Source organism: Marmota monax, unplaced genomic scaffold (assembly GCF_021218885.2).
Source record: "Marmota monax isolate L192 unplaced genomic scaffold, Marmota_monax_Labrador192_F-V1.1 WCK01_AAM20220418_F8-fsc00038, whole genome shotgun sequence".
NCBI classification, from domain to species: domain Eukaryota; kingdom Metazoa; phylum Chordata; class Mammalia; order Rodentia; family Sciuridae; genus Marmota; species Marmota monax.
In genome coordinates this window covers 2175128-2198414 of record NW_026692498.1, presented here as the reverse complement: position 1 = coordinate 2198414, position 23287 = coordinate 2175128, and the positions used below count along the sequence as shown (strand labels likewise).

At 55.1% G+C, this 23287-nt stretch overlaps 1 protein-coding gene across 3 annotated transcripts; it reads left to right on the top strand.

The window, feature by feature from the left end:
- The first annotated feature begins 2680 nt into the window (after positions 1-2680).
- Positions 2681-11375, top strand: Th (tyrosine hydroxylase). 3 transcript variants are annotated; one of them, XM_046445798.2, is made up of 13 exons: positions 2681-3239; positions 4916-5146; positions 6880-7054; positions 7337-7425; positions 7588-7655; positions 8009-8059; positions 8415-8560; positions 8641-8776; positions 8978-9047; positions 9339-9395; positions 9507-9602; positions 9896-10029; positions 10897-11375. In XM_046445798.2, the coding sequence occupies exons 1-13, from the start codon at positions 3150-3152 to the stop codon at positions 11054-11056; spliced, it is 1503 nt and encodes a 500-aa protein (XP_046301754.1). In that variant the 5' UTR covers positions 2681-3149; the 3' UTR covers positions 11057-11375. The 3 variants fall into 3 exon arrangements, with proteins under 3 accessions (XP_046301754.1, XP_046301752.1, XP_046301751.1); XM_046445796.2 differs by lacking the exon at positions 2681-3239 and having other exon boundaries at positions 4520-5146; XM_046445795.2 differs by lacking the exon at positions 2681-3239 and having other exon boundaries at positions 4520-5146; positions 9339-9602.
- Positions 11376-23287: the final 11912 nt, after the last annotated feature.

Below are 23287 nucleotides of genomic sequence, written 5' to 3'. Positions count from 1 at the left end.
GGCTATTAAGCCTGGCGCTGAAGGAGGCTGTCGAGAGAACGCTCTGTTTGTCAGAGCAGGCTCAGCGTCCCTAATTGCCACAGCGCTGGGCTCCTGCAATTACTCGGATGACTGAGGGGCGGGGCCAGCAGCAGGGGCAGAGGGCTGCCTGAAGGGGAGGGGGCTGGCTCCGTGTCTCTCCTCCAACTAACCCACCCCTTGGAGCCCATCCCACGGGTTCCAGTCCCAGCCCCTTATTCCCTTGGGGACACTGTTCTGGCCCTCGGGCTCTTGGGACCTGAGTTTGGCCTCTGGGGAGCCCCTGTCCAGCCCCATCCTCTTGCAAGGGGGGGCACTGGCTGCAGCTTGGTAGATTTCTCCCCTGGCCGTCTAGGTCCTGAGACCCTAGCCCTGGGAACAGTCACCATAGGGCCCATGAAAACCAAAGTCTCGGGAGTGGGGCACCTGGTCTGGAGACTGGCCATGTGACCAGAGGTCATGTTCTTGAGCCTCAACCCCCACCATGGACAGAATGGTCTGTCTGAAGGTGGGGGGTTAGGACCCCCAGGGCCCTCACATAGGCTCCATGGAGGCAGGGTTGACCTCATGCCATCGAGTCCATCATGGAAAGGGACTCTCCACCCTGGGGGCTCCGAGCCTGAGGAGAGGCCCTTGCAGAGGACTTTGGAGAGAGGAACAGGTACGAGGAGTGAGAGCCCCTGTCATAGGGCCTGGCTCAGCCCAGAGGGAGGGTGCTGACCGGGGCGGCTCCTGAGAACCTTTGCCAACTAGGGTAGGGGACGGGCACAGCGTAAAGCAGTGGGCAGGGTTAGTCCTGGCCAGGGCAGGAGAGCGGGGCCCTGGCCCTGGAGCCAGCAGGGCCAGCCAGCCCTGGAGGATGGGTCTTTGGGGAGGGCTTCCCAGGGACAGGGACCTGCGGACGGGTGGGCTGTGAGGCCAGAGGCCTGAGCAGGGGCAGGAGGCCAGGCATCACTGTCCTCTGAAGGCCACCCAGGGGCCTCCTTGCCCTCAGCTTCTGGTCTGTGCTCTGCTCAGGGCGCACTGGGCCCAGGGAAGGGTCTGGAAAGCACAGTCCTGACACCACTCCCCACACAGGTTCCATGAAAACTCAACCAGCCCAGGCAGGAAAGCGAATTAAAGAGCAATATTGTGTCAGTGAAGAGACATTTGCTGAAAGGTTAAATCCACATCCGGCAGGGGGGCCGTGATCCTTCTGCTTGGTGCTGGTTGGTCCGTCGCCTCCTGCTCTGGGCCACCTGAGCAAACGGGCCTGGCCAGGGCAGGTCGGGGCGGGACTGAGGACAGACCTGCCTGGACCTGTCTCACTGAGGATTCCCCAGCGGTGCACCAGGGGGTGCAGCGGACCTCCGGGGCTCCCAGGGGAGCAGGAGAGACTTCCGGAGCTTAGGCAGGACTGGGCGCTGGCACAGAGGCCAGGCCACCCCTGGGCCCGGGGTCAGGGCGTGGATCCTCAGTTGTACCGTGGGGTAGAGCTGGGACATGGGTGTCTAGGGCAGACCCTTTCAATGCCGGTGGGGCACATGTCCCAGGCCCACTCTGGCCCAACCCTGGACTCCTGCTTCTTGGGGAAAAGTGTCTAGGAGGTGAGACAGGCCTGGGCTGGTGCTGGGCACCAGGAGACAGGAGGGGGTTCAGGAGAGCAGGTTCCTGCCCCCAGGGAGTTAGGGAGGAGCAAGGGACAGAGGGGAGCAGAGGAGTGGGCGGTCAATATGGCAAGAAAGAGTAGGCATTGCAGAGGGGATGGCAGCTGGACTGGGTTCTGTGGGGTGCATAGGAGCTTGCCAGGTGAAGGGGTGAGGCAGGCATTTCACACTGAGTATCCCAGCCCAGAGCCTCCCCCCAGAGGGCTATGTATGGGGACCTTCCTGGGCACTGACTGAGCACTGGGCCCCAGCGACAGGGACACACTGAGGGTCACGCTGAGCACTCTGGGGCAGTCCCAGGGCCTGCTGAAGGAGGACTGGAGAGGGAGGAGGCCAGCGGCTGTGAAGAACAGAGTGTGGTTCCTGGAGGGGCAGAGCTGCCCTGGGGGTGGATGGTCCCAGGGTATCACCAGGTGGCGGGGGGGGGGAGGGGCCCAGGCTTCAGGATCCTGCTGTGGGTGGCACGCTGGGTGCCCAGGGCCCCCCTGGCCGGCCTTCCTTCTCTCCAACCTGCTGTTTTCAGGGTGGGCGCTGGCCTTTGGCGTCCCTGCTGCCGAGCCTGCCAAGCCAGGGGTCAGGAGGTACCCTGTGCTAGCCCCCAGTGAGAGAGGACGCCCTTCCCAGAAGGCCTGGCTGGGGAGGTGGGGCAGGGGGATATCAGCCGGGACGAGGTGGGCAGGAGACCACTGGCCGAGGTCTTGAGGGTGCCGTGGAAAGCTGGCTCCAGTGCTGCCACCCCAGGGCCGGCCAAAGAAGGGGCGGCCGGTGGGAGCTCCCAGGGGAGGGGTGGGGAGCCCAGGGCCCTCAGTGCCAAGGAGGGTGCCCTTCCTGCAAGAGGAGGAGGGGTGGCAGGGGACCTAGGGAGGCAGGGGCTGGAGGGGGGCGGTGGGGCTGCCACGGTGGGTGGGCATCCCCTCCTGGCGCACTTGGGGAGGGCTGAATCAGGTGAAGGGGGCTTTGTCTCCTTAGAGACACTGGAGGGATGGCCTTCTGGGACATTCCACAGCCTACTGGACCACACCGCAGAGGCAGCACCGGGGCCAAATGGGCAGGCAGGGCTGGGGTCACAGGCAGACGCCAAGCCTGAAGGTTGCCTCTGATGGAAACATGACCCTGGGCCTGTGGGAAAATTTGGTAAAGAATCTTCTATGCACCCTGGGTGTGGGGCTGCGGGGACCACAGCTGTCCCCTGCCCCTGCAGAGCGTGAGCCACCCCTGGTCCATGTGCTGCAGGACTGAGGGTGATTCAGAGGCAGGTGCCTGCGACATGGAGGCAATTAGATCTAATGGGACAGAGCCCTTTCTCCTGCGTCTCCCCCGCTCCGCGCCCACCCCTGCCTCCCTCAGGCACAGCAGGCAGCGAGAGGGAGGCGGAGGCGGGAGGTGGGAGGTGGAGGACCCAGAGGGGCTTTGACGTCAGCTCAGCCTTTAAGAGGCCGCCCGTAAGGGCTGTGGAGACAGAGTCCTGGACCACCACGCCACACCATGCCCACACCCAGCGCCACCACGCCGCAGCCCAAGGGCTTCCGAAGGGCCGTCTCGGAGCTGGACGCCAAGCAGGCAGAGGCTATCATGGTAAGGGGAGTGCCCTGGACTGTTGGCCAGAGTGCACCAGATGCCCGAGCAGCCTCTGTCTCCCGTGGGTGACGGGCAGCCCCAGGCCAGATGGGTGCCCGGGGTTGGTGTGGGTCCAGCTGTGGCAGCCGTCCCTGTTTCCTGGTGTGTGTCTCTGCTGTGTCCCGCTGGACTCCGAGTGGGACAGTGCCTGTCTCCCCTGTGCCAGTCTCTCCAGGTTTGTGGTCCCGTTTCATGAACTGGGAAAAAATCCCCCTTTGGGGTCTTGGGAGGGAACCCCATGACTGCCCTCGGCCAGGGTTGCCAGAGGAGCCCAGAGCCAGCCACGGCACACACCGAGCCTCTCTGCTCAGCTGCCCGTCAGCAAACCAGCGGCTCACCTGCAGTGGGAGGGGGCCAGGACCATTCCCAGTCCTGGCGGCAGCTCACAGTGGGGGTCCAGGCAGACAGGGGTGCAGGCCCAGGTTCTGGGTGCCAGTGTGACCTGGCCCTCCCCTCACTCCACCCGCCCTCCTCCCCTGCCACGCGTCTGCTCCCTGGAGGCCTGGCACCTGGGCACCCAAGTGTAAGGGGGTGCAAGGCGCACGGCTGGGAAGCTCTGCTGCAGGAGACGGTCTGGGGCTCTCAGCCTAGGGACTCGGAACCATCAGCTCACCCAAGACAGGTTCTGCTCAGAGACCTCAATGTCTCCCAGAAACTGAATCTCCAGGCACTTCTCAGGGAAAGCTGGGTCAAGAGAGCTCCGCTACCAGGTCTCCAGCCAACTCCCTCTTCCCGGGGATTCCAGGGCCCACCCAACCTCATGGGTTCTTCCCAGGCTGGGACTGCGGCCCTGGTTGTGGCCGCAAAACCCTCCCCTGAGTCAGGACGAGAGGGCCTCTGCCCCTCCCTCCACTTCCATGGGCTGCGGCAGAGCCTCACTGAGGAAGCCCAGGGCCCGGGGAACTGGGGAGGAGACTCCTGCCAGGGACCCAGGGCTCCTCGGAAGCTCAGCTCTGAGTGATGAGCTGACGGCTCCCGGTCCAGGCCTGGGCAGGCTGGAGGGGGTCAGACACACTGACCCAGGGACTGTTGGAAGTGTCTGCACACAGGCAGCCTGCCCTGGAGCCGCGGGGTGGTGGAGAACGAGGAGTTGACCAGGAGAGGGGCCAGCGGGGAAGGCTGCAGTGGTGGGGACCTGGCGGGGGAGGGTCAGGAGAGGGGAGAAGCACCTTGTCCAGATGAGGGTGCGAGGAAGGGCCTTGACCCCGTGTTTTGGCTGAGGAAGGACAGGACCCACATTGGGCGGAGGCTGGGTGCTCCTGCCTGAGCCAAGGACACTGTGCACTCCTTCCTGGGACTTGGCGGTTGACCATCTGGGGAGCAGGACAGGCAGGTCCTGAGTCCACTGAGAGCCAGTCCTGGGGACGGGTGACACAGAGTCTCTTGAGAGGCCGATGGCCAGGCACCCACCAATGCCCTCTCACCCTGACTCTGCCATGGTGTCCAGCACTCTCCAGCCCGGCTGCCTGTGGGCAGGCGGAGCCTGGAGAGGGCGGCCCCGGTCAGCCGACCCCAGCAGAGGCAGGGGTGCAGAGGCGTGCTCCTGGGTGTGGCTGTGCAGCCTGACTGGGCCCCCGAGAGTGGGGTCGGTGGGGCTCCAGGATGAGGAGATGCACAGGGTCCCTGTCCTGCAGTCCCCACGTTTCATCGGGCGGCGGCAGAGCCTCATCGAGGATGCCCGCAAGGAGCGGGAGGCGGCGGCAGCGGCGGCAGCGGCGGCGGCGGCAGCAGCCTCCTCGGAGCCCGGAGACCCCCTGGAGGCCGTGGCGTTCAAGGAGAAGGATGGGAGGGCCCTGCTGAGCCTGCTCTTCTCCCTGAAGGGCACCAAGCCCTGCTCGCTGTCCCGGGCTGTGAAGGTGTTTGAGGTGAGGGCAGTGGCAAGCCTGTGCCCTGGGGCAGGCTGGGCTCACCACTGTGGGTGTGTGTGGACAGGGCCAAGTGGGAGGATGGTCTGTGTCCCCTCTGAGGCAGAAACGTGACTGCCCAGGTCCCCGAGGGCCACAGAGGTGAGGAGACCAGGCCTAGTCTGGAGCACCTGGGCCCCCCGCTCCCCTCGTCCCCCAACACCTCACACACAGGGTGGGATGAGAGGGGGCCCCAGCAGGGTGCCTGGGAAGTGGGGGCAGGGATCATGGTGTCCCCCAACTGTCCCTGGAGGCAGTGGCTAAGGTGGTAGCGGATTGTATTACTGTCCTGGTGGGTGACCTGGCTTCCAGGGAAACTCCCAAATGATACGAGAGCCAGCCTCCTTGTCCCCTGGTCTCCCAGAGCTGCTATGTGGCCCCAGGTTGCTGCTGGATGCTGAGAGGTGGGTGGGAGGACGCTGTCCCCCAGGCCCCTGAACGCTCAGCCGTCATCCTCAGGGGCCTGAGTCTCAGGTCCTCTGCTTGGTGGGGTCCAGGCCCACCCATCAGCCGTGGGCATGGGGGTCGCCCAGATGAGGCCACCAGGGAGGCAGTCCTTCCACCAGCAGCCCGGGAGTCAGGCTGTCTGGGCATGGCCTTGGGACACACAGGCAAGGTCATCTGGAAGTGGGGTCAAGGTCACAGCTGTGAAGGCTCCTGGGGGGACTTTTAGAGAGAAACCAGTTTTCGAGCAAGCCCTGACCAGGGAGTAGGAGCCTCACAGAAGTCTGGGAGACAGTCTCCTGTGAGTGCCCCCTCCCCGGGAGCCCACCCGGCCCGCTCCCCCTCCATCGCTCCATCTCCCCCGCCCCCACTGTCTGCACCTCTGTCTCTCTACCTGTTTCCATCTCTGTCTCTCCATCTCTGTCTCCATTTCTGTGTCTCTACCCTGTGTCTCCCCATCTCTGTCTCTACCCTGTGTCTCTCCATCTCTGTCTCTACCCTGTGTCTCTCCATCTCTGTCTCTACACTGTGTCTCTCCATCTCTGTCTCTACCCTGTGTCTCCCCATCTCTCTCTACCCTGTGTCCCTCCATCTCTGTCTCTACCCTCTCTCTCCCCATCTCTGTCTCTACCCTGTGTCTCTCCATCTCTGTCTCTACCCTGTGTCTCCCCATCTCTCTCTACCCTGTGTCCCTCCATCTCTGTCTCTACCCTCTCTCTCCCCATCTCTGTCTCTACCCTGTGTCTCTCCATCTCTGTCTCTACACTGTGTCTCCCCATCTCTGTCTTTATCCTGTGTCTCTCCATCTCTCTCTCTACCCTGTGTCTCTCCATCTCTGTCTCTACCCCGTGTCTCCCCATCTCTGTCTCTACCCTCTCTCTCCCCATCTCTGTCTCTACCCTGTGTCCCTCCATCTCTGTCTCTACACTGTGTCTCCCCATCTCTGTCTTTATCCTGTGTCTCTCCATCTCTGTCTCTACCCTGTGTCTCCCCATCTCTGTCTCTACCCTCTCTCTCCCCATCTCTGTCTCTACCCTGTGTCTCTCCATCTCTGTCTCTACACTGTGTCTCCCCATCTCTGTCTTTATCCTGTATCTCCCCATCTCTCTCTACCCTGTGTCTCCCCATCTCTCTCTACCTTGTGTCTCCCCATCTCTGTCTCTACCCTGTCTCTCCCCATCTCTGTCTCTACCCTGTGTCTCTCCATCTCTGTGTCTCCCTACTTTCTTTTCTTGCTTTTACTCTTAAAGACATTTGAAGCCAAGATCCATCACCTGGAGACCCGGCCAGCCCAGAGGCCACGGGCAGAGAGCCCTCACCTGGAGTACTTTGTGCGCTTTGAAGTGCCCAGCGGGGACCTGGCGGCCCTGCTCAGCTCCGTGCGCCGGGTGTCAGATGATGTGCGCAGTGCCGGGGAGGACAAGGGTGAGGCCAGCTGTCTGTCCTTGGGTCCAACCAAATGGCTTTGAGGTGTGAGGGGCGGAGGCCCCTGCAGGGCAACAGGTAGTGGCCACCTGCCCCTGGCTGCAGCCCTCCCCCACTTCTGCCTCCTAGTCACATCCAGGCCTGGGGCCTCCTCCAGGACCCCCACATCACAGCCCAGCAGACTCTGCCTGGCAGGAGGTCCCCAGGAGAGGACGCATTCAGGGTGAGGGAGTCCGCGGAAGACTGTGCTCACCTGGCCCTTTTGCTCTGTCTTCTGTGAAGTCCCATGGTTCCCAAGGAAGGTGTCGGAGCTGGACAAGTGTCACCACCTGGTCACCAAGTTTGATCCTGACTTGGACTTGGACCATCCGGTGAGCAGTGCCCAAGTCCTCCTGCCTGGACGGTGTCCACCCCATTGCCGGTGGGGTGGTTATGTACCCCCACTGGCCCCAGACAGCTCTGTGTGCTGGCTGGCTTAGGGGGCGGGGAGGGCGGACAACTTCCTGACTGGTGCTTGTTCCCGACGCCCTCAGGGCTTCTCGGACCAGGTGTACCGCCAGCGCCGGAAGCTGATTGCCGAGATCGCCTTCCAGTACAAGCAGTAAGGGCCCTGCACCCAGACCCCAGCTGCGCCCCCGCCAGCCCTGGGGGAGCACCTTGGTACCCATCTCTTCACCTCGCGGCCACTGTACCTGCCACTTGGGGTCGAGCTCCCAGACACTCTGCTCCAGGGCTTTGCACTTGCCTATTTGGCCGTCCACTTTATACTGCTCCAAGGTGGCCACTGGCCCTGTCCTCAGATCCCAGCCTCCCAGACCACACAGGCGGCACAGCCCGGCACACCCTGTCCACCGCCCCCAGGCTTCACTGCACTCCGCGCAGGGCTCCTGTCATGCCCCCCCATTTCCCCTCCCTGGGGCAGGGGGCCGTGGCTGACAGCTGACCCCCCAACAGTGGTGAACCCATTCCCCGCGTGGAGTACACAGCCGAGGAGATTGCCACCTGGTGAGACCCCCACAGCTGGCTGGGAACGGGCAGGGCCGGGCTCGAGGAGAGCCAGGGAGACAGCTCCTGTGCGTGAGGGCTGCCTCTAGGACACTGGTGAGGCATGGCAGATTAAGGCCAGGTGGAGGAGGGACTTCCAGCCTTGGCCTGGAATATCGTTATCTCCAGGGATGTCCTCCCTGCCCCAGGCCCCCTGAATTTCCCAAAGCCAACAGCAAAATCCCCACCCAGTGGCAGAGAGGCTGTGGGGAGTGGACGGAGTGGCCACAGGAGGGACTGTGGAGTGGGTCCCCAGGAATGGGCAGAGCCTAGGGGCCGTGGTGGCCTGGTGGGCCCTGAGCCGCGGGGCTTGCAGGAAGGAGGTCTACAGCACCCTGAGGGGCCTGTACGCCACCCACGCCTGCCGCGAGCACCTGGAAGCCTTCCGGCTGCTGGAGCGCTTCAGCGGCTACCGCGAGGACAGCATTCCCCAGCTGGAGGACGTTTCCCGCTTCCTGAAGGGTGCGGGCTGGGGGCTGGCCAGGCGGGAGAGGCGGGGTCCGTCTGCTGGCCTCCCAAACCCTGACTGTGGTCCCTTGCAGAGCGGACGGGCTTCCAGCTGCGGCCTGTGGCTGGCCTTCTGTCGGCCAGGGACTTCCTGGCCAGCCTGGCCTTCCGTGTGTTCCAGTGCACCCAGTACGTCCGCCACGCCTCCTCACCCATGCACTCGCCAGAGCCGTGAGTGACCCCCCGAGGCCAGGAGGGCCCGGCCCATGCTTCTGAGCCCCTGCATGAGGCCGCGGGGAGGCCCGGGTACAAACAGGGGCAGAGACACCGAGGGGCTGGGGTCCTGAGCCAGCCCTCCGTGGCCAGCCTGGAGGACGGGGCAGGGGCTGGCCTGCCCAGCCAGCCCTCCCCTTCTCTCCTGCCCTCACACAGGGACTGCTGTCACGAGCTGCTGGGGCACGTGCCCATGCTGGCTGACCGCACGTTCGCACAGTTCTCCCAGGTGTGTGTGGGCCTCAGCCAGGGCCAGGCACATTCCGCCCCACCGTGTGGGGGTGTGTCCAGGGCCCTGCCCTGCTGGGTATACAGACCACCAGGGGAGCAGGGCTCAGGCAGAGCTCAGGTGCAGGGCTCTGCCACCTGCTGGCCCACGCAGGATCAGTGAGCCCAGGGCCCAAGGTGGCTGGAGAGTGTATGCATTCCGTGTCTGAGGGACTCCAGAAGGGCAGCTGACACCCCACTGCCTGTGCCCTGGCCCCATGCCAGGCTGAGCCTCTCCACTCCCCACCCCCAGGACATCGGCCTTGCATCCCTGGGAGCCTCAGATGAGGAAATCGAGAAGCTGTCCACGGTGGGTCTCTTCCCTACAGGGCAGGGAGCGGGAGGCCCGGATCCCCTCTGTCTGTTGCCATGGCCCGTGGGGCTGCGGCACCAGGGCAGCTGGCTCCGGCCCTCCCCACAGCTGTACTGGTTCACGGTGGAGTTCGGGCTGTGCAGGCAGAACGGGGAGCTGAAGGCCTACGGCGCAGGGCTGCTGTCCTCCTACGGGGAACTCCTGGTGAGACCCCCTCCCTGCAGCAGCACAGAGTGGGGCACCAGGCTCCCAGGGGGGTGGGACCTCTCAACCAGGACTTCCTGGCCAAACCCTCTTTGGGAGAAAGCTCATCCCTGGCCAGCCCCTACCCCACACCGTCCCCAGGCCTCTGGAGGATCCTTGGGGAGAAAGGGGTGGGCCCACACCCACAGCTACCATGGAGTCAGGTCATGGTCCCTTTGGGCCCTGGGGCGTGGCCAGCGGGGACACCTGTGGGGCACGTGCCCATGCCGGCTGACCGCACGTTCGCACTCCAGCACTCCCTGTCCGAGGAGCCTGAGATCCGGGCCTTCGACCCTGAGGCTGCTGCTGTGCAGCCCTATCAAGATCAGACCTACCAGCCGGTCTATTTTGTGTCTGAGAGCTTCAGTGACGCCAAGGAGAAGCTCAGGTAGGCCAGGGTGAGGCCCCCGGCTGCCCCCTGCCAGCCAGGCCTTCATCTCTCCTGTGATCAGGGCTCAGCTTTGAACCCATGACACAGAGCAGAAAAGCCACCCTCAGGTACAGCCTCCCCTCACAGCAGGGGTGCCCTCCCCGAGAAGAACCCCAGGGAATCTGGGAGAGGGAAGCCCCTGGGGTGAGGCTGCTGTGTGGCCAGTCAGGGCCAGGGCCAGGGCCGCCTGCTAGGCCGTGGCAGAGGCTGAGCTCTGTGAGGAGGCAGCGGGGGGCCTTCCCAGCCTCCTGCCTGGAGCGGCGGGGACCTGGGATGGGATGGGGGACACCTCAGGGTGGGACGGGGGGCAGAGGTGGCTGGGGGCTGTGGTGGGGAGCATGGCAGCCTGGAGGGATGGGGTACAGTGGGTCCCAGAGGGGGAAGCAGAGCCTGCAGGCTCACCGTGGACGAGGGTCTGCTCGCTTCTCCAGCTGCTCTGTGCCCTGGGGAAGGGACGGCTGAGTCCCATAATAACTTAGGGGCACTCCAGGGCGCTGGGTCAGGGCAGGCTTCCTGAGGAGGAGGCCCGGCTTAGCATTTCTCTTGGCTGAGGACTCCCGGCCGAGGACTGCTTAGAGAAGGTGCCTGGCCCGGATCTCACCTCAGCCCTGGAGGAGGCCTCAGTTGCTTTGGGGGCTCAACCAGGACTTCCTGGGTCCAACCCTCTTTGGGGGGAAGCTCATCCCTGGCCAGCCCCTACCCCACACTGTCCCGGGCTGTTCCAGAGGCAGCAGACCCCGCCCCTGGCTGCTCAGCCCTGCCACGCCTCCTCCAGGTGCTCACCAGGTGACTGAGGGTCCACCCAACTCTGACTTCCCTCCCCAGGGGCTATGCCTCTCGAATCCAGCGCCCCTTCTCTGTGAAGTTTGACCCATACACGATGGCCATCGATGTGCTGGACAGTCCCCACACCATCCGTCGCTCGCTGGAGGGTGTCCAGGATGAGCTGCACACCCTGACCCACGCATTGAGTGCCATCAGCTAGGTGCGTGGTGCATGACCCACGACCTCAGCAGGCCTGCCCTGGAGTCTCCTGGCCCCTTCAGTCTCTGCCAGCTCCTGCCCTGTCCCTGAGCTCAGGCCCACATAAAGGGCTGGGTCTTGACCACCCAGAACCCACCCCCCTGTCACCCCGGCTCCCTGCTGACCCACCTGCTCCTCAGCACCATGACTGCTGTATGTCCTGTGAGGTCCTGTCTTGCTGCCACCACCTGTGCTCCAGGGCCAAGAGGCGGCCTTGCTTGTCACCTTGCCCCTAATGCCGTCTGCATTCTGCTCATCATCCCAATAAAGGAAAGGTCTCTCTGTGCTGCCTTGCCTCTGTGTCCCTGGCCTTGCTTGAGAGTCCCTCCTGGTCTAGCTCTACTTCCCCGGGGACCCCAGGCCAGGCAGGACCAACCCTGGCCTCATTTCCCTGACCACCCCAAGGCCTCTTTGATTTCCAAGCTCCCTGGCAGCCCTAGGAGGGTTGAATAAGGCCCTGGATGAGTTGCTCCACCTCCAAGAGGTGGCAGCAAAGGTGGGGACCAGGAGGTAGGAGAAGGAAGTCCCTGGGCCCAGGAAGGAAGTAGGATCCACAGCTTGAGTGGTCCCTGGTATGGGCTGCAGACCAGACCCTCTTTGCCTGTGTGGGAGTTCTAGCCCTTGAGAACGACCAGGCCCAGGGATAGAGGGAGAGGGGTCCCCATCCCTGTGAAAGGAGTGCCCTCACCACAGAGCAGGACCCTGGGGCTAAGAGGAGACTCCATGATGTCCCCCAAATGCATGCTGATGGGAAGGGTTTAGCTGGACTGCTCGAGGCACACCCTCCCAGCCTCAGTCTCCACAAAGGCGGTGGCCTGTGGGCCCTGGGATGCCCCCCACCAACCCAGCAGGGCCTGGGCCTTGCCTGCAGCTAGAGGCCCATCATCCTCCAGGCCAAGCCAGCCAGGCCCCATCCCACCCCACTTCTGTCCTTGAAGAGTGCAGGCCAGGCCTTCCTGTGAGTGGCCTGCTCTGTGCTTCCTATGGGGCGGCAGGGGACACCAGCGAGTCTCCAAGTCTCTGCTCACTTCCTCCAGGTGCCCCGCCAGACCCAGCCAGGACCCTGTGTTAAGCTCTGAGGACAACAGCCTGGGAAGCCCCACTCACCCTTAAAGCCCTCCTGGAAAGGTCTCCCAGCCCTCTCTGGCTGTTCCCAATCAGCTGCCCCTTCAGTACTGACTCTGTGTCCAACCACCAGCTTCCACTTCCCACGAGCCCCAGGGTAGTGCACAACAATTTCCAAAAGACTGCAGGGACAATTAGACACAGGGGAAAACCTTAGGCTCCCAACAGACCCAGGGAAGGAAATGAGCCCCACTGATGTCCCGGGGAAGGCTCCGAGGCCCAGTGAGACGCTGGGGAAAGCCCTAAGCCCTCCTAAAACTCGGGGGATCGGGGGACAAGGAGTCCCACCTAGACCCTGGGAGAGCATGAGTTCATTTGAATCTGGAGAAGACTCGGAGCCCCCCGAGGACTGTGGAAAGACCTTGGATAGGCCATCAGCCCCTTGAAACACTGGGGAAGGCCCTAAGTCTCACGGAGACCATGGGAAAGGCCTTAAATCCCATTGTCACCAGGGGCAAGCCTTTGAGTACCAGTGAGACCTGGGCATTGGTTGCCAGCCCCACTGAAATTCTGGGGAAGGTTATGAAGCCAGGTGAGACACTGGAGAGCCACAGGCCCCACAGAGAACTTGTGAAAGGCCATGAAAGCCACTTGGACATCAGGGAAGGCCTGGAGACCTACTAAGACCCTGGGAAAGGCCCTGAGCACAACTGTGACCTGGGGAGTGGGGCTGAGCTCCACTAAGAACCTGGGGAAAGCACCAAGACTCACTGAAACAACTCTGAAGGCCCTGAATGCAGTGGATCCTTGAAGAAGTCCCTGTACCCCACTGAGACCTGCAGAAAACACATGAGCCCCACTGAGACTGCGAAGGCTCTGAGCCCTCTTGAGAACCCGTGAAAGACCCCGAGTACCACTGAGGTTTTAGTGAAGTCCTGAGTACCACTGAGACCTTCATGTGGATCCTGAAAGAAACTCAGCACCACTGAGACTCTGGGGAGAGGCTGAGCCCCCAGAGATCATGGGGAAGACCCTGGTTACCACTGAGACTCTCAGGATGGCACTGAGCCCACTGAGACCCTGGGGAAGACCCTGAGCCCCAGTCAGACCCTGGGGAATCTCCTGAACACCATTAAGAACCTGAGAATCCCTGAACCTCAAGAAGACACTGAGACCCTATGAAAGGCTCTGAGCCCCAGAGACACTGAGTAAAAATTTAAGCCCCAATGAGATCCTATAGATTTTAGCCCTGAGCCACACTGAAACTCTGGGGGAATTTGTCACCTTCACTGGGATCCTGGGAAAGGCTGTGAGTTTCACTGAGGCCCCAGGTAAGGCCCTGAATCCAGCTAGCCCTTGGGGCTGTCTTTGAGCCCCACTGAGACTCTGCATATACCACTGATCCCTCCTGAATCTCTGAGGAAGGGCTTGATACAAGGTAGACACCCACCAATATCATGAGATCCACAGAGACGTTGAAGACTCTGAGCCCCATTGAGAACCTGGGGAAGGCCCTAAGTCCTTCTGAGAACATCTAAAAGATTCTGAGCCCTAAGGAGAGTCTGGAGGTAACACTGAGCCCCACTGAGTCTCTGGAAAAGGCCGTGAAGTTCGAGGGAATTTAGGGAAAGACCTGAGCCCCAGTGAGACCCGGGGAAGGACCTGATTCAGCTGAGATACCCACAGAGATCAGAAAGAGTTTGGGGGAATGTCCTGAATCCCTCGAATCTCTGGGGAAGATAGTGAATCCCACTGAGACCCTGGGAAGGCCTTGAGCCTCACTGAGGACCTGGGAAAGACTCTGAACCCCATGGAGACCCTGAGGAAGGCCCTGATCCCAGGGAAAGACTATGAGATTCATTGAGACCCAGGACAAGGCCCTTAGCCCCGTGTAGAACCTGGAAACTGTCACTGAGAATCTGGGGGAAGACCTTGAACTCCACCGAGAGCATAAAAAAGGCACTGAATATGCTGGAACCCTGGGGAAGTCCCTGCGCTTGGACAGAGACTCAGTTAAGGGCCCTAATCACCACAGAGACACTAGGTAAGAATCCAAGCCCCACTGAGAATCTGTGGACAGCCCTGAGTCCCACTGAAACTCTGGGTAAACCCTGAGACTCAAGGCCCTCAACTCCATTGAGAGACTTAGGTAGTCCCTGAGTCTCAGTGAGACCCTGAGAAGTCCTCGAGCCCCCACTGAGACTCTGGACATGTACCTGAGCCCCATGAGGACCTCACTGAAACCCTGGGTATGGCACTGAGCCCAGTAAGACACAAGGGAAGGTCCTGATACAAGGTAGACACCCCCAAAGACCATGAGACACAAGGAGACCTTGGAGAGGTCTCTGAACTCCACTCTGGGAAAGACCTTGAGCCCTAGTGAGACCCTGGGAAAAACCCTAAGCCAGAAAGAGACCCTGGGAAAGGCCCATAGGCCCACTGAGAACTTGGAGAAGATTTGTAGAAACAATAAGACCCTGTTGAAAGCTGTGAGCCCCTCAGAGACCCCAGTGAAAGCCCCGATTCTGATAGAGGTTTGGTGGTAAATCTGATCCCAGAGAGATCCTTGGGAAAACCCTTGACCCACTGAACTATGAGAAAGACCATGAGCTCCCCTAAGACCTTGTGCTTGGCCCCGAGCCCCACTGAGAACACCTGGAAGGATCTGAGCTCACTGAGACAGTGGGAAGAGAATTGGGCCCCACAGAGACTCCGAGGAAGGCCCTGAACCCAGTGGGTCCCTTGAGAAAGACCTTAGCCCCAATGCACCCTGGAGAGGCCCTAATTACAACTGAAATGCTGGACAGGGCTCTGAGAACTACTGAGACCCTGGGGAAGGCCCTGAGCCCCAAGGATACTCGGGGGGGAAAGGTTCTGATCCCTACGGAGACCCTAGAAAATGCCCCAATCTCCTATGCACACTTGGGGAAGGCCCTGAACCTGCCTGAGGCCCCCGGGGAAGGCTGTGAGATCCACCGAGAAACTGGGGAAGGTGCTGAGCCCCATAAACACGGGGTAAGGCAATAAGTACCAGTGTGTCCTGGGATGCACTGAGCTCCACTGAGAACCGGACAAGGCCCTGGGATTCACTGAATTCCTCTTGTAGGCCCTGAACCCAGTTTGTACGTGGGGAAGTTTCTGAGTCCCACCGAGGCTCTGGGAAAACCACTTGTAGACCTTGAAAGTCCCCGAGACAAGCTGAGATCCTGGGGTCGGCTATGAATCCCACTCGATCTCTAGGCAAGGCCTGAGGCCCATCAAGAATGTGGGGAATGTTCTGGAACCACTGAGGCACAGGGAATTTTTATCCCACTGAGTGCTTGGGGAAAGCAGTATGAATACTAAAATTTGAGAAATACCCTGTGCATGACTGTGACCCTGGGAAAGACCCTGGATCCCACTGAGACCCTGGGTAAGGTCCTCATCCCCACTAGAAAACTTGGAAATACCATCAGCCCAATTGCTTACCTGGAAAACATGGAGACTCGGTAAGGCACTGGGATATGTTCTGAACACAATTTAGACCCCAGTGAAGGCCATGGAGCCGCTGAGACTCTACTGAAAGCCATTATCTCACAGAAACACCGAGGACAATTCTGATCCCCACTAAGATTCTGTAGACAGCCCTGAGACCCAGTGAAATCCTGGGGAAGGTCTTCCAACAGCACTCCACGGAAGGTTCTGATCCCCAACTAGGCCCTAGGGAAAGCCTGAGCACATATACAATCTGGGGGAAGGTCCTGAGCCTGACAGGTACAGTGGGAAAGACCCTGAGGCTCACTAAGAACCCGGGGTAGGCCCTGAACACCCCCGTAACCCTGGGAAAAACCCCGAGCCTCAATAAAACTCTGGGGAAGGCTCTGAGGATCAAGGTGACCCTGGGAACGGTGCTGAGCTCCACTGAGGACTGGGAAAGGCCCTCAGATTCACCCGTGCAGGTCCTCAACCCAGTGCGCACTAGAGGACGTTTCTGAGCTCCGCTGAAATACTGGAACACCACCGAGACACTGTGAAAAGCCCCGAGACAAACTGAGACCCCAGGATGTCTGTGAGTCCCACTGAGTCCCCAGGCAAGTGCATGAGATCCCATGAAAACCCTGGGACCGTTCTGAAGTCAATCTACCAAGACCCTGAGAGTGTCTAAGAGCTCCACTGAGTTCCTCAGGAGAGTGATGGATTCATTTAGAGTCTGGGAAAATCCCTAAGCACTACCTGGATTCTGAGGAAGGCCCTGGAGCCCACTCCCACACTTCAGAAAGCCTTGAGAACCACTGTGACACTAGGATGATGTGAGCATCACTCAGGTGACACTGCATACCTAGGAATGACCCTGGGCTCCACTGAATGTCTACGAAGCCCATGAAACCACTCAGACTTGGGGAAGAACCTAAGCACCACTGTGACCCTGGAAAGGCCTGAGCATCAACATGACCATGAGAGAGGCCCTGGACAATGCTGTGACTCCTGAGAAGGCCCTGCGCCCCACTACCACAGTTGAGAAGGGCCCGAGGACTACTGTGACACTGGGGCCTGATCTCCACTGAGACCCTGTGGAAGACCCTGAGCCTCATTAAGTCTCAGAGGGAGGCCCTGAGCAGCACTGTGACCCTACGAATGATGCTGAGTTCCACCGAGTGCCCAGTGTGTGAAATAGAAAGTCCAGTGGTTCATTTTCAGAGTATGGTATTGAGCCTTAGTTGAGATGTCAGATCCAATCATAGGCATTTTGAGCTTCCCAGCTTATGTCTAAGCATAGCCATTTAACTATAGCCTTCCCCTACTTTAAAATTAGCCAGTCATGTAGATTGTAACTCTAAGCTCCTCCATCAGAGCAGAGACAGTGCTGCATTGGGGATAAAAGCAGGTGAACCGCCCACCCAAGTCTGCTTAAGACTTAGTTTGGCAGCATGCCCTTCTGCAGAAGCGGTTTTCCTTGCTGAGCTGCTTCTGAGCGCGTGTTTGATTCCTTGGGGTGCCCTCATGTCTCTAACAATTTTGGCACCCCGTCTGGGCATCCGTCCATCACGTAGGAGCTCACGGGGACTTCCTCCTCAGAGGAGGGGCATCTCCTTGTTGCCATGGCCTCAGAGTGAGGTGATACCCACAATCCCTGGGGTTGACCACAAACCCAATATCAAAACCTGATTTTAGCCCAGGGAGAGAGCCCTAGCAAGTACCAAGGTGCCTAGGTAACGACATGCACAGACCAAAGTAGAAAAACCTATTCTGGAGAAAGAAGTACTTCCTTGGGATGGGGACATCCAGAGGTCATGTGAGTGTGACTGAGATGTGAGTGCCAGAAACTTCCCCAAAGGGTAGTTGAACCTCTATTCAGAAACATGAGACTTCACCCAGGACAGTGGGATGGGGGTGGTGGGTAGAGCAAGAGACCACCAGTGGGAGGTTTGACCCTCTAGGAAAACAACTCCAGTCTAGAGAAGAGGGTGCCATCGGGGGAAAAGACACTGAATTCCCCAGATAGCCCTAGGATCTGAGATAATCTTAGGACAAAAGGGGGAAGAAACCAAAAATAATGACACGCTGCTGTTTTATGTGTACTCATTGAGTATGCAGAGAGTTTGGGGTGTACAGAAATCTCCCGGGAAAATTCTAGGCCTAGTTCATGGAAGGATAGTGGAAAGTATGGGGTGTTCCCAGGTCTGAGCCATCCTGTAAAAATCTGTGATTGGGCTGGGGATGTGGCTCTAGCGGTAGCACGCTCGCCTGGCATGCACGGGGCGCTGGGTTTGATCCTCAGCACCACATAAAAATAAAGATGTTGTGTCACTGAAAAATAAAAAATTAAATATTAAAAACATACTCTCTCTCTCTCTCTCTTTAAAAAAAATCTGTGATAGGCTCTGTTTTTATTTCTAAAGGGTTAACTAATAGTTCTTTTACCTTCTACCTGTAGGAATTTAAAACTCAGTAAAAAGCTACAAATCCTTGTCTCCTGTCTGTTTTATGTTTATCCATGAACACCTGAGTCTTGTATGTTGTGTCTACATATATGCATATGTCTATATTGTTTTCATGGTGTCAAAATTAGCTATAGATAAATGAACATTTATAAATTAAACAAACACCAGGGTGGATCCAAATGCCTTTCAGTTCACATGACTTAAATTGGTTAAATGGATATGAATAAAGATATCTTTATGATTATTAACCCACAGGTTTTCTAGGTAGCAAAACAATCAAGAGAGCATTATTTCTATAAATTATTTAAAGGGCAATGTCTATTGCTTCCAAGTACTTTTCTTTGGCAGGAGTTACTGACTTAGAGTATTAACTAGACTTGTTTGAGGTCTTGGTTTTCATGGGTAACCTAAGTTAGAAATGGGTAAATTCATTTTTACCCAAATGGGATTTATCTTCCTAAATGTATTTGTTAGAAGAGATTAATTTGCAAAGTTAATATACTTAAAAATCAACTGAGTATAGAATCAATATTCTTGGCTTCTTGCGTTATGTAAGGTTTGGGTTTATTAAATGTGTTTTTATAAATTGGTAAATGAAAAAACAATGTTTAAGATTGCTTCTTTCTGGGTCTTAACCTAAAAGCAAGATTACTGAAAGTTACGATTCTAACAGGCATGATTCTGTATGCAAACAGCACAGAAAGTTTCAGCTCTACTTTGATTAAAGTACTATGAAAAGAGTAAAGCATTTCATCTTATTAAAAAGGAGTGATTCAGAATTTCATAAGGATTGCTTCAGAATGTCAATTTAAGACAGACTCAGTGTGAGAATGGAAAGTTCAGTGAGCCGTTTTCAGAATACAATATTTAGCTGTAAATGTAAAATGACTTGGGATGTGAGAAAGGCAGTGGAGGGGAAAGTGACAAGCAGGTTGACAATGGGGTAAGAGTCACAGCCCCTGACAGAGAGGGGTGAGAAGGAAGGGGCCCATCTGACCACCAGAGGTAAACTGTGCACATGCCAAAGTGTCCTCAAGCCAGGGCTTTTCCACCACAAGAGAACCAAAGGAGGTGGGGACGACTTAAGGTTGATTTCTTTAAATAGCCCAACAGGAGACAGTAAAATCCTGGGGACATTCTGGAAGATTGTACACCCCATTGTACTCAGCCAAAGAGGAACAGGGGAGGGATATTGTGCTCTAGAGGATAGAATGCTGGTTGTACCCAATTTGTGTGTCCCTGACCTATAGGCACCCAATCGTTCAAGACCATCATTAAAGGAAAGCCTTACATTTGCTGTTACCCTGTGTCTCAGCCCATTCTTTGGGCTTGAACAGGTAAGGGTCTTTCTCACTGTCAGCAACTGATATAAGAAAATAACAGGTTTGTCTGGGTTTATGGCACACTAGAATGCATTTATGCCCTTTGATATATCAAACATAGATGGGATATAATTTCTCATCTTTCTGAGTGTACATGTTGCAGAATCGTATTGGTCATGCAGTCACATAGATCCACAGAGTAATAATGTCTGTGTTCTTCCTATTCCCCATCCCCTCCCTTCCCTCCCATCACTTCCTTCTATCTAATCTAACATAACGCTATTCTTCCCTAGTAACCCTGCCTTATTGTGAATTAGCATCCACATATTAGAGAAAACATTCGGCCTTTGGTTTTGTGGGATTGGCTTATTTCGCTTAACATAATATTCTCCAACTCCAACCATTTACTGGCAAATGCTATAATTTTAGTCTTCTTAATCTGAGTAATATTCCATTGAGTATATATACCACATTTTCTTTATTCATTCATCTATTGAGGGACATCTAGGTTGGTTCCATAGTCTAGCTACTGTGAATTGAGCTTCTATAAACATTGATGTGGCTGTGTCACTATAGTATGCTGATTTTAGTCCTTTGGATATAAACCAAGGAGTGGAATAGCTGGATCAAATGGTGGTTCCATTCCCAGTTTCTGAGGAATCTCCATACTGCTTTCCATAGTGGTCATACCAATTTGCAGTCCCACCAGCAATGTATGAGTGTGTCTTTTTCACCACATCCTTGCCAACATTAATTGTTATCTGTATTCTTGATGATTGTCATTCTGAAAGGAGTGAGATAAAATCTTTGAGTAGTTTTGATTTGCATTTCTGTAATTGCTAGAGATGTTGAACACTTTCTCATATATTTGTTCATCAGTTGTATTTCTTCTTCTGTGAAGTGTCTGTTCAGTTCCTTAGCCCTTTATTGATTGGGTTATTTGTTTTTTTGGTGTTAAGTTTTTTGAGTTCTTTATATATCCTAGAGATTAATGCTTTACTGGAGGTGCATGTGGTGAAGATTTTCTCCCAATCTGTAGGCTCTCTCCTCACTTTACTAATTGTTTCCTTCGCAGAGAAAAAAGCTTTTAAATTTGAATCCATCCCATTTATTAATTCCTGATTTTTACTTTTTGCATTTTAGGAGCACAGGGTCTCTGTTCTAGTGCCTAAGTCTTTGATCCACTTTGAGTTGAGTTTTGTGCAGGGTGAGAGACAGAGGTTTAATTTCATTTTGCTACTGTGGGAGGCCCTCGCGCTATGTGATCAGCATTTTCCTTTCCTGATTGGTGAGGCTCTGTTGGTCACTTCCCATGATCTGGCCACATCAAAGTGGCTGTAGAAGGTGGCCTCAATCTTGAAAGTCGAAAAATGTAGCAGAATGTGTCTTCATGCTTATGCGTGTCTTTCTGCAGCCCCATGGGTCGAGCTATGCTCACCTGTTCCTTTGTGATATTAACCCTTGTCCTGTTTGGGATAGAATGTTCCATGGAAACACCTTTGTGTGTCCTCTTCTCTTACTCTGCCCTTGGTTGTGGCCTTCCTAGATGTCAGTCAACCTGCTGACAGCAGACATCATGAAGCTAGACTCAGCCCCCTGAAACCTGACCCCTTGCCTCATTTGAGTGGCTTCTCCTCAATAAAAGGGGTCAGCATGCACTTGCTCTCTCTCTCTCTTTCTGTGGACCCTTAAGGTCAGAGGAGCTATCATAGGACCCCAAAGAAAAAGGTATCTCTGTCTCTTGTGTGGCTATTTTGTGCAGCCCAGTTCCCCTGGAGTGACCCTGTGTGTTTTAGTCACCGGGAATGCGACATGCTACATAGGGATTTCCAGTTTTGCCAGCACCATTTGTTGAATAGGCTATCTTTTCTCTAGTAAATGTTTTTGGCACCTTAGTCTAGTATGACATGATCATATTTAAATGCATTCTACTATCATGTTTAACTAATTAAAACAAAAAAAAAATTAAAAGAAAAGAAAGTAATAGGTATGGAAATATATTTCAGCATGGAAAATTAAAAGGAAAAAGAAATGTTTCAGGATTTTGTATGGTGAACAAGTTGTAGGATGTCTAAATAAGTTGCAAGAGGTTTGTGGAAGGAAAATCTCAAAAAATTCATGCATGTGATTAGTAATCAAAGTTATTTAAGGGCTTTTTATCTAAGGTCAACTTTTAATATGCTAATTCATTATGTTTATAAACAATTAAAAATTCTTAAAACATTGATCTGGTCTTATTTGTCAAGATAATTTTTTGTTTCTGCTAGGTTTTATTAGGGAAACTAAGGCTCAAGGGGATTAACATTTGTACCTGTTTTAAAGTCTTTTAAATGATTACTTTGAAACTGGTTAAGTAAACAACTATTATGAATACATCTGAGAGCTGTTTGAGCCTTGTCTAAGTTTTAATGTAAAAGTTAAACTTAGTGACCCTAGCCATAACTGGCTTCTCTGTTTGTCAGATGAATTCAGGTTCTTCAAGTGTACAACCTTTTAAAATTTAAAGCTTAGGAGAGCATCTTACCAAATTGGTGTTCTCCAATTAAAATTGTCTGTAACATTAGTTGCCTTTAGGTTTATATAGAAATAATCAAGTTGGTGGGTATTTATGTCATGTATTGTAACTGGATAAAAGTAACTCGTTATTAATAAGTCGTACAAATAATTTTGTGTTACTCTTGACTCTGAGATGGAAATTTAAGTGTATTTTTGGAAGATAATAAGGAGAGTCTGATTTGTTTAAGTTAAGAGCTCTCTTGGCCTTTATGTTTAATTCATGCTTCATTTTTAATGTTGTATTTTGTTAACCGATATTCATATAGATTCAGGAATAATACATGAGAACATTGTGAAATAATATTTAAGAAAGGGGCAAAGATCAGAAGTAGAGCACTTTGGCCAGGCATGGTGGCACATGCCTGTAATCCCGGTGGCTTGGGAGGCTGAGACAGGAGAACTGCAAGTTCAAAGTCAGCCTCAGCAAAAGTGAGGCATTAAGCAACTCAGTGAGACCCTGTCTCTAAATAAAAATACAAAATAGGGCTGGGGATGTGGCTCAGTGGTAGAGTGCCCCTGAGTTCAACCCCCAGCACCCCCTCCCCCCAAAAAGAAAGAAAAAAGAAATAGAGCATTTTACCTAAGATTTGTCAAGAACCCAGCCTAACCTGAAATAAGATTCTGCCTCTCACCTTATTTCATATGAGAATGGCTCCAAAGTATTCTAGAATTAAGCTCATTTAAAGTTTGTTCAAAAGATTTTTTTTTATTGTAAAGGTTACTGTGATCTCAAACAGAGGATATAATATATAGCTAAGTAAAGGTTTGGGTAAAAATTATTTTTCTTGGTTCATAGCTATTATACAAACTGAATGTGTTTGTGATCTTGTTAACTTCCTTTAGTATTTTCCTTGTAAACTTTATAACTCTTCCCTGTTAGTGTTTTGCAGAAGCACTGCTTCTAATAGAACAACCAGAATTAATTTGAGACAAGAAGCCATCATCTATAGGACAGATAGGATGTAATGCTGACTTCCAATTCTAATACTGACCCCAACAAATTATAGACACTAAAGTTAAAGCCCAGAACTCCTACTTCAAGACTGGTGAAAATGACCTGCTAGATGTTTAAAAGACAAAGGAAAGTAATAAAATGGCCAAGGAAAAAAATGTCAATATTTTGGTCCTTGTCCTCTAAGGTCAGCCAGGATCCAGGGAACAACAGGATATCTCTGAGGGCCCTGCAACTCTGGTGAGTCACCTGACTTCTCAATCAGGGGTGTTGAGAGGACCCTAGAGAACAGGAAGTGAACCAGTGCACACTCTGCAAAGAGAAGGGTCACTGGAGAGGATAACGGGAAGCCACATGGGGTCAGCGAGACCTTGATC

Bases quoted from the DNA above. Each gene is read 5' to 3' on its own strand.
- Th (XM_046445795.2), top strand. From the start codon at position 4,676: ATGGCCAGGCACCCACCAATGCCCTCTCACCCTGACTCTGCCATGGTG. The intron at 5,147-6,879 runs GTGAGGGCAGTG...TTACTCTTAAAG, and splicing joins GGGCTGTGAAGGTGTTTGAG to ACATTTGAAGCCAAGATCCA. The intron at 8,060-8,414 runs GTGAGACCCCCA...CGGGGCTTGCAG, and splicing joins GCCGAGGAGATTGCCACCTG to GAAGGAGGTCTACAGCACCC.